This window comes from Myotis brandtii, unplaced genomic scaffold (assembly GCF_000412655.1).
Source record: "Myotis brandtii unplaced genomic scaffold, ASM41265v1 scaffold731, whole genome shotgun sequence".
Lineage (NCBI taxonomy): Eukaryota > Metazoa > Chordata > Mammalia > Chiroptera > Vespertilionidae > Myotis > Myotis brandtii.
Genome location: NW_005370895.1, coordinates 1,616,371 through 1,626,081, shown reverse-complemented (window position 1 = coordinate 1,626,081; position 9,711 = coordinate 1,616,371). Strand labels below are relative to the sequence as shown.

Sequence of the window (9,711 nt, the reverse complement as noted above, 5' to 3'; positions counted from 1 at the left end):
CAGGTTCCGTGGCGATGTCCTGTGCCCTTTGCTTTCTTCCCTGGTCACCATGGCACAGGCCCTTCCAGTGCCAGGTGAAAACGTAGGAACGCCGTGTTTAATCGCATAGCTTCACAGAATCAGTTACATAACCGCCACAATTAGACATTTCGACAGTTTCCAACTTCCGTTATTATAAGTCAGTGTCCAAGATCGCATTGCATAAATCTTGGTCTCAGACTATTTTAACTTTGTGAAATAATTTCAGACTTACAAAAAGTGCTTAATACAGTACAATGAGCTCCTGTGTACCCTCCACTCAGTCTTTCCAATGTAAACATTTTATATAAAAAAAATAAGAATCTGTAGATACAATACTAAGCTACATACTCTATTCAGATTTCTCCCGTTGTCCCACTAATACTTTCTGCCCGGGTGCCACGTGGCATCGTTTGTCATGTCTCGTCTCCATCAGCTCATGAGAGTTCCCGTCTTTGTCTTTCCTGAGCTTGATGGTTTTTGGTTGTCGGATTTTGCTGTTGTTGTTCAAGTTTGTTGGATTTTTCTGGTGAAATTCATACAACAAATTTAGCCATTTTAAAGTGCGACCCTGCCAGTGAGTATTTTCATAGCGTTGTGCAGCCACTACTTCTACCTGGTTCTAAAACATTTTCGTGAGACTTTGAAACTTTGGAGCTCATGAGCCCCGTGTCCTGAGAATAGCCTCCCTCCGAGTCTGTTTCCCGTGATTAGACGGCTGTGCTGGCGGGAGCACCATGGCCGCGTGGGCCCACCCATAGGCACAGGAGTGGGGTCTCGTGGGTGATGTTAACTTCAACTTGGTTACGGTGGAATCCCAGTGTCCCAACTGCAAAGTTCTGTTTTGCCCTTTGTAATTAATCAGTAACTTATGAGGAGATACTTCTTAAAGATTTTTCAATGGATTTTTAGAGAGATAGGGAGAGGGAGAGAGAGAAACATTGACCAGCTGCTTCCTGCCCACCCCCCTCTGGGGATCGAGCCCACAACCCAGGCCTGTGCTCTGACCGGGACCTTTCAGAGCATGGACGGTACCCAACCAACTGACCCACACCGGCCAGGGCAGCCCACAACTTTTTCAAAAGCCAAGAAACTTAAATCTCCAAAATGGCGTGGGAAGAAAGAGTGCCGGAGACCTGGCCCGAGCATGGTCAGATCTCAGTCTGTGCGTGCCTCAGTTTCTCTTTCTGCATAACAGAAAGGACTCCAGCGGTTATGGAGGATCTTGTGCGGAAAAGGAGGGGAAACCTAGAGCTAGGTACTCGGAGGTGGTTCCGAGGTGGGAAGGAGCAGGACCCACGCCTGCCAAACCGCGGCAAATCCCCTGGCTTCCTGGAGAGAAGGGAAGTCAGAGGCCCACGGGCAGAAGCTCTGTGAGGGTGCGGGCCTTTAGCTCTCCCGGCTCCTAACACCCTCTGTCTGAGGCCTGCTGGCTGCGTTGCAGCCGACACCCAGAGGCAGGTGAGTGGGCAGCTTGGGAGCAGCCGCCACCCGCCTCTGCCTCCCACAGTGACCGGTGCGCCCTGCTGCCCGCTGCATGTCCACTGGCGCGCACATCGGCTTCCTCAGCTCATGCTGCTTGTACCCTACGCTCCCCCTTCCCCCCGCCATCTTCATGCAAAGTTTGCTGCGCCGTCCGCCTGCCGTGGGGGAGTGGCCCTTTATAGTGGGCTCAGGGCGGGTGGCCGAGCTCTCGTGCTCGCGGAGAGGCCCGTGTTCCTCCCTGGCCAATCCGGGCCTGGCCCTGCGCACAGCTGGCCCTGCTTAGCCAGGCTCCAGGCTCGGAGGCTGGGCAGCCCTCACCTGTGGGAGGGAGGGGAGGGAAGGGGAGGGTGGGACGGGAAGCGAATCCCTGGTCCCCTGAAGATCCTGCTTGCTGCAACCCCGCACCCCACTGCACCCCGTCAACCCTGAGGAGCCTGTGCTGAGCCCGTGCCTTGCTGACCCTCCTTACCCCACTGTCTCCCCAGAGCATTGAGCGCCTCAAACGAAAGCAGCAGCCCAGGGAGCGCCGGGGCAGCTGGAAGGCCGTCAAAGAGACCTTTGGGGGGAACTTCTCCCCGAACTGGTTCAACCCCTTCTCCGGACCCTATCACCCCGCGCTCAGGGACGAGGGCTGGGTGCGGCAGGTGGCGTCGTCAGACAACATGGAGACAACAACGGAGGAGCAGTCGGAGGAACAGTCGGAGGAGAGGAAGGACGAGGACTCCGTGGAGGTGACGGACGAGTGATGCTGCTGTGGGGGGCTGTCACCTGCCATCGGGGCTCCTGGGCACGGCGCACCCCTGCCCCCGCTGTGCCCCGCTCCCTGGGCACTGCTGTCCTCACACCCTCCTTCCTTCCCCATGTGGGGCCAGGTCTGGGGGTCAGGGACCAGGGACAACAGAGGAGAACAAGAGGCTTTCTCTGAGTTCGTCTAAGAGTATCCAGGGAGGGATGCCAGGAGCCATCTCCACAACTGGGCGTCCTTCAGCCTCGCCCGGCAAAGGGGGCTCTGGACGGGGCGGCCCAGGGCAGCAAAGAACTTGCCTTTAGCTTTTCTCTGGATGTGTGTCTTCTCTTGGGAAGGGGGGCCTGCCATCTTGGCCATGAGGTTGTAGCAGAGGACAGAGAAGGGCAGCCTCGGGGCCCTGGGATGAGACAGAGACATCAGGATCCAGCCCCCTGGAGGGGGGGCGGGGGGGTCTAAATTAGGAGAAACGCCTGGCAGCCGCAGCTTCCTTCAGGCCAGGCAGGGCCCAGCCTGGGGGACACACATCCCGTGTGGGATGTGCCCAGGATGGACACGAGCCCATGACAGCAGCACCCAACTCAGTTCCTGCCCCGCAGACAAGATCCTGCATCCGCCCTGTCCCGGCTGTGGCTGCGGGTGTCCCTTCCCAGGTGGGGAGGGACCTGTGTGGAGCTCCGGGGCCTCTCGACCTCCCAGGGGAACTTACTTTTCCTCTCCCTCCCGGAGGGAATCTACCCAACATGCGCAGAAACTGACCGGAACTTGGCCTGTGTGCTTTAGCCATTTCTCCCAAGATCGTGCCCCTCGCCTCTGCGGGGTAGGAGATGGGGGGTGGCCCGGGGCTGCATGGTGATGACCCAGGAAGACAGACACCCCCTCCCCCCCGACTCTACCAGGAGGCTGGGACCTGGTCGCCCCATTTGAAGGCTGAAGCCTGAGCAGGGGAACCCATCTCAGAGGTTGTTGGAGAAGTACCTTCTGGACAGAGGGGCTCGGGTCCCTGTTTGGTACAAGAGTGGGATCCCCCACTCCCAGCCTAGGCTCTGTTCTGGGGTGCACTGCCCGTGACGCCAGCACCTGGATCGGAGGAGGGCCCACAGAGCCTGCCCAAGCTGGTGGTGGTTGTCCTAACCCAGAGGGCAGCCCTGGGGCTCAGCAAGGATTGGGGACCAGAGACCCCACCAGGGAGGACGCAGTGCTGCCCGCTGGTGTCCCCGAGGAGGCAGGGCTCGAGGTTAGAGTAAGGGAAGGGGGCTTGCTGGTGTCTGCTGAGCTCGGCGGGAGGTCAGAGGTGTGTGCTAAACCTGAGCCTAAGACACGACCCCATTCAATGGGCTTGGCCTGAGAGCAGCGGGACCCAGCAGCCCAGAGCCACCTGTCAGACCCGGCCCTCCCTCCTCGCTGGGCCCATCTCCACACCAGGCCTCACCCACAGCACCCTGCCCACCCCCAGCCTCATGCCCTCACACAGCGACTCCACAGCCTCTGTGGTGGCTGCCAGCAGCGGAGCCTCCTGCTGGGCCTCACACAGGAAGCATTGCAGCTGATGCCAAACAAGTCAAGGGTCTACGGGGAGGGAGGCATGGACCTCAGCCTTTCTCTTCAATAAAAAGTTCTGTGTGACCTCAGTGGCTGGTCTCCACCTTCAGCAGGAGGTCCCAGCCCGGGCCCCTGGGTGGTGTCCTTCCTCATGGTCACCTTGAAGCCTCTTTTCTCCCATTTCCCGTGTGGGAGACAAGGACACAGCGCGGCTGCAGTGGGGAGACACTAGCCACACCCTCCCCTGGGGGTCCTCCGGGTGGTGTCTGCGGTGAGTGTTCACTGGGCGCCTACTGTGCGTTAGGGAGGGGCATCCGGGGCAAGAGTGCACAGGATGGAAGGGCTGTTGTTGTTAAACCCGCCCAAGAATACTTTTTCCCTCGATTTTTAGAGAGTGGAAGGGAGGGGGAGAGACACAGAGAAACATTGATGTTGAGAGAGACTCATGGATTGGTTGCCTCCTGCAAGCGCCCCGACCAGGGCCAGGGATGGAGCCTGCAACGGAGGCACATGCCCTCGATCTGAATCGAACTCGCAACCATTCAGTCTGCAGGGATGATGCTCCAACCCCTGAGCCAAACCAAACTGGCTAGGACAGAGGTTTTTTCATTTAGAACCCAGCCCGCCACCCCTGAATGTCATGTAAATTACACACAAAATAACCTTCAACCCACACACGTGCCTCTGCCGGGTGATACCGCCGGGAGGGGCTGGGTGTCCTGAACAGGCCCCACATACAGCCCAACCCCTCGGAGGGGGAGTCCCTGGGCCTGGGGCGTTGGGAGGATTGGATGGCTCCCCAAGTGCCCACCTGACCCGGCAGAAGATGCTATGAAGCGTGTTCCCTGAAAGAACACAGACCCAGGAACCCTCATTGAAGCATCCGTTTAATTAACGCACATGGATCATCTGAGCAAGTCCGAGGACAGAGGAACAGCTTGCGGTTGGCACAGGGAGGCACCTCCTGCCAGGACGACTCGGGTCTCCCTCCCAGGGCCCCCCGAGGCTTCTGAGAATGGGGCAGCCCTTCCTCTAGCACAGGCTACCTACAAGATGTCATCTCTGAGCAGATAGCTTCGTCCTTCTCTTTCCTGACCACGTGCTCTGGGAGAACCTGGTCACATGCGGAGGGGAGTGGTGAGAGCGGGCATGTCCGTTCCTGACCTCAGGGATGAGTCACTGTGATGGCCTTGGTCATATTCATTTCCTTCCACTCCGAGTGTTTTTTTGGCATCAGAGGAGGACCCGCCATTCCCTCATGAACCTGATCTGCTCAGGCTGTGGCCCCACCCTCCTCCAAGCTGCTCCTGTAACGCTCTCTGTCCGAGTCCAATGGCCTCTTCTCCATCTTCCCCTTCCCCTCCCTCAGCATCAGCCTGGGCGATCGCTGCCTTTTTCTGGAGTGATGCCCCCAGGACGCCACACGTGCCTGGTTTTCCTACCTCACCGCTGTCTGCTCACTCGTCTCCCTGACTTCTCAACACAGGAGTGCCAGGCTCAACCGGGGTATTAAGGAGGCAGCAAGAGAGGAGCTGGGGAGAGGCGGGCGAGGGCCAGGTCCCAGTCTGCAGGAGCCACGGGAGCTGTAGAAAGCCCCACTGTCGGCAGTGAGAACTGGAGGGCAGTGAAGGCGCTACTGCACGGAGAGAGGGACCGTGGACATGGCCCTTCCCTTCCCCAGCTTCTGGTCCCACGTCCCTTTCTACCGCAGGGAATGCAGGAGGAGCCGGGGCCAGTGGTCGGGTTCAGGCCAGCTGAGGGCTCAGACCTCCCGGGAGCCCCGAGGACCTGGAGCAGGTGAGCGTCACATCGGCCATGCACGGGAGTGTGTGGGCAGCAACTAGAGTCACAGTCACATGGGGTAGATACAAAAGCCACAGGAACCTGGGAAACAACCAAAGGACAGAAGGGGCCTACAGGTGAAGTGGGGGTGAGAGAACCTCTGGGCCAGTGTGGGGTTCGGCTACAGTGTTTTGGCCAGGTTCAAGCCTCGGACTAATGAAAGGACAGAGTCCTCTCATTGCCATGTGCAAGTCCCAGCTGGAGGGAGTGTGTGGGCAGCAACTAGAGTCACAGTCACATGGGGTAGATACAAAAGCCACAGGAACCTGGGAAACAACCAAAGGACAGAAGGGGCCTACAGGTGAAGTGGGGGTGAGAGAACCTCTGGGCCAGTGTGGGGTGCGGCTACAGTGTTTTGGCCAGGTTCAAGCCTCGGACTAATGAAAGGACAGAGTCCTCTCATTGCCACGTGCAATTCCCAGCTGGAGGGCAGGGCCCTCCCAGCACAATCATAGCCAATGGCTGTGGTTGTAAGCTTGAAACTATGGTCCAAACATGTGTCCCCATGTGCCTTGTGATAGACCTCGGGTGCATGTTTTTAAGTGAGGTTGAAACTCACGAGAATGCTGTAAACAACTTGATCACGCCCCTACTTTGCCTCGTGGCATCTGCTATAAAATAAAGACACGGCTTGTGGGCGCTGGCGCTGTCTCCTCATCAGGGAGCAGTCCCACCGAGACCCGGCTTTCATACTCTTATCTGTCTTTCCTTAATCCTTTCACCCCCCCTCTCAGTTTCCCTTTGGCCGCAACAGGCCAGTTCTGTACCCTAGTAAGTAGAATAAAACTGGGTCCCCAAAGTGAGCTCAAGCTTTTCTCCGTGAGGACCAAGGGAGTGGCCAGGCCTTCCTGACCGGAAGGGCGCCGGCCTGGGAATGTGGGAAGGAGCTGTGCGCCCTGCAGGGCCCAGGCCGGGGGAAGGTGGGGGCCATCACCACTCCAGGAGCTGCAGCTCTCCCTGGCTGCTCCCTCTGACTCCAAAAACTTAGGAAAGAAATAAATGTAGGAAGGAATTAGGATTCCACACCTGGTAGTTTTAACTTACAAGAAAGCATTAATCCAGTCTTCCTCCTCCTATAATATGGCACGGCTGGCCCGACACATCGGCAAGAAGTTGTCCAAGTCCCACCAGTCACTGGCGTGTCACGTGACTTAGGCCACCAGGCTACAATTACAGCTGGTTCGAGTCCAGCTCCTGCGTGGCCCCTGGGTGGGCCCGGAGGTCAGAATCGGAGCACCGCAGACGGCCAGATGCTGGGGCAGAGCCTGCTGTGCCGCGGTTCCCCTTCAGGAGCCGGAGCTGCCACCACAAGGCTGCTCGGTCACAGGCCTGCTGCCCTCGGCAGCAACTCCCTTTGGCTGACGGTCGGAAGGCTGCACCCCCGATCGCCCTGGGAAGCAGTCCCCACACGCCAGACCGAGCCTGAGCCACCATCTGTCTTTCCAGCTGCCCACCAGCCAAGTGCCTCTACTGCTGCTTGAGCGGAAGGGCCTTCCTGTGGACGAGGATGAGTCCGCAGAGGATGAGGAACACGCCTCCCCACCACAGCACCTCCTGGCTCTCTCCGTACAGCACAAAGCCCAGGGCGGCCTGCGGGACAGACAGCTGTGAGGCCCGGAGACACGTGCCCACGGGACCCGGCCATGACGGCTGGGCACAACCCCGCCCCCGGGAGCTGACTGCCCTACTAGGGTGGGAGGAAGGGTCTAGAGCAGGGGTGGGCAAACTTTTTGACTCGAGGGCCACAATGGGTTCTTAAACTGGACCGGAGGGCCGGAACAAAAGCATGGATGGAGTGTTTGTGTGAACTAATATAAATTCAAAGTAAACATCATTACATAAAAGGGTACGGTCTTTTTTTTTTTTAGTTTTATTCATTTCAAACGGACCGGATCCGGCCCGTGGGCCGTAGTTTGCCCACGGCTGGTCTAGAGCCCCTGCTGGCAAGTCACTCGATTCATTTTGGTTTCACCTGCAGAGGTGAGGAGGGTACCTTCCTCACCGCACTGGACCCCGGCAAAGTGCACAGAACCAGCCGAGGCCACAGCGAGACCAGTGTGCGGCTGGTACCTGAGCTGGCCTCCTGCCTCCTGCCTCCCCCCACCTGCTGACCTCAGGCCACCAGAGAGAGGAACCTAGAACCTGGCACCTCATGCTGGAGGGTGCAGTCCCCTAGGAGACTGGGCAGGGCAGGGCAGGGCAGGAGGGCTGCAGCCTGGTCGAGCAGCAGGCAGGCTGGCTGTACCGTTGGACTGCGTCCCATTGAAGGCGAGAATGCCTCAGTTTGAGAGTTGAGAGGAACAGCCACAGCCCAACCTCTGCTCTGGTTCCTGACCTTTCTCCGATGTGGGGAAGCAGGGTTGCCCAAGGACAACCCACCCAGAACCCAAGTTTGAGACGGGGGCACTGGACGCTCAGGCTACTCACCGAGCTGAGGATGTTCGAAAAAGTCACCGTGACAGAGGCAATGGCTGACGACATGGAGAAACTGAGGCCGCGGCTGAAGAATGTCCACATCAGAGAGTTGGCGGTCGCCATCACGATGATGCCCAAGATACAGGAGGCCACGTGCACCTGCAGGAGGAGGTGTCACGGCAGCCAGGCCCAGCCCGCCCTGCACCCAGCAGCGCCCCTCACAGCACACCCAGGGCCCCCTCCTGAGACCCCACCACAGCCTAGGGGATCCTCAACATTCCTGCGGGACTTAGCCCTCCACGGGCAGCACATCCACTTTACAGCTGACACAAATTCAGAGATGACACTTTTTGGCCATCTTATTGGCCATGTGACCTTGGGCAGAAGGAAAATGCTAATCCATGACCAGTATTTTCTAGAGCACCAGTTCTTTAGTCGGCCCGCAGGGACCAATGCTGGAAGTCCAGTCCGAGAGGGCCAATTGTTACTATGTGGTCTGTAGTAGGGGTACCTTCCCGGAGTCAGGTAAAGCATGAACTAGACATGTCTCTCCCCTTCTGTGCCCGATCCGTCCCACTCAGGCTGGTCCCACTGGGCATTCTGGAGCTTTTACTCTGTGCCAGGCCCTGGGGTAAGTACTTTCAGTGCATTCTCATTTATTCCTTAACTTCACTTTACAGATAAAGAATCTGAGGCATTAAGTAAGTTGCCTCAGTGCCACCGCTGATAGGAGCTGCCAGGATTCAAACCCAGCTGTGTGGCTCCGCCATCTTAACCAGGACGCAGCCCTGCCCACGGCAAACCACCTGAGGCCATTTGACTGGTGATGCCAGGCATCACTTGGAGGACTGGCCGAGTTTTGTCTCTTTTTCTAAAAGGTGACAGCCTTGAGAATACATTCCTTCTACGCTAAGGATATGCAGAGCCCCTTGCTTGGTTTCAAGGTAGCAACTTGCCTGCTTCCTGGGGAGGGAGGGGAGGTTGTGACCATCTAAACCCCATACTCATTTCCCATAAGTTTTCCAGCAGCTGAATATATAGGGTCTTGAGGAAAGGGTTTCCTTGTATAATGTACACAAAGCGCTGTCCGTGCCAGTGGTGGCTGCCTGTATAAAAGGTTAAAGGCCTGGGCACAACTGGAAAGACCAGAAAACCTCCTGCCGCAGAGGCACTCATCTTACTCTGGCCACTTACTCCAAGAATTGCACCCCTCAAGCCCGGCAGCTCCCCCTGGATTAGCCCCAAATGGCTGAAACCTTCAGCATCAACCTGCCCCCGTCCAGGTCGGGTCTAACTCAGGGCTGCAGAGTCGGGATGGCGAAGCCAAGAGGTGCACGTGAGCGGACACGGGCCGCAGCTTAAGATCTCAACGTGGGGAAAGTCCAGAACGTCTCCCAAACCCCCAGACTCCCTGGCAGCGCGGCCAACACACCCGTTCATTACGGAGGGAAGAGATGGGCAACAGGCGGCTCACCTGGAGTCACGTGGAGAGAAACGTTCAGCACAAGGGGCTTAAAATGAGAGGTAGAGAGTAGATGGAGGAGGTGTGCGCCTTCCCCGAGCCAACCAGCCCAACGGGAGGACCGGCTTTAGGTTCCCGACGTGTCTTACCGCCCACACGCGCCGCAGCGCAGGGATGCTCGCCCGCCCCTGTGGCTGCAGGG

The 9,711-nt window shown here is 58.0% G+C and overlaps 2 protein-coding genes across 8 annotated transcripts in view; one reads left to right on the top strand and one right to left on the bottom strand.

The window, feature by feature from the left end:
- Window positions 1-9,711, top strand: part of ZDHHC3 (zinc finger, DHHC-type containing 3) — a 59,240-nt gene that overhangs the window by 32,231 nt on the left and 17,298 nt on the right. For 5 of the 7 annotated variants that reach the window (XM_014530311.1, XM_014530312.1, XM_005882659.2 and 2 more), the window contains one exon: window positions 1,989-2,234. In XM_014530311.1, the coding sequence (XP_014385797.1) occupies window positions 1,989-2,234 (246 nt within the window). Of the gene's footprint in view, window positions 1-1,988; window positions 3,880-8,727; window positions 9,706-9,711 lie in introns of those variants that run through there. The other 2 variants (XM_014530313.1, XM_014530314.1) reach the window with 2 other exon arrangements.
- TMEM42 (transmembrane protein 42) lies at window positions 6,645-8,720 on the bottom strand. Its single transcript, XM_014530317.1, has 2 exons — window positions 8,060-8,720; window positions 6,645-7,222 (listed from the first exon to the last, which is right to left on the bottom strand). The coding sequence occupies exons 1-2, from the start codon at window positions 8,168-8,170 to the stop codon at window positions 7,100-7,102; spliced, it is 234 nt and encodes a 77-aa protein (XP_014385803.1). The 5' UTR covers window positions 8,171-8,720; the 3' UTR covers window positions 6,645-7,099.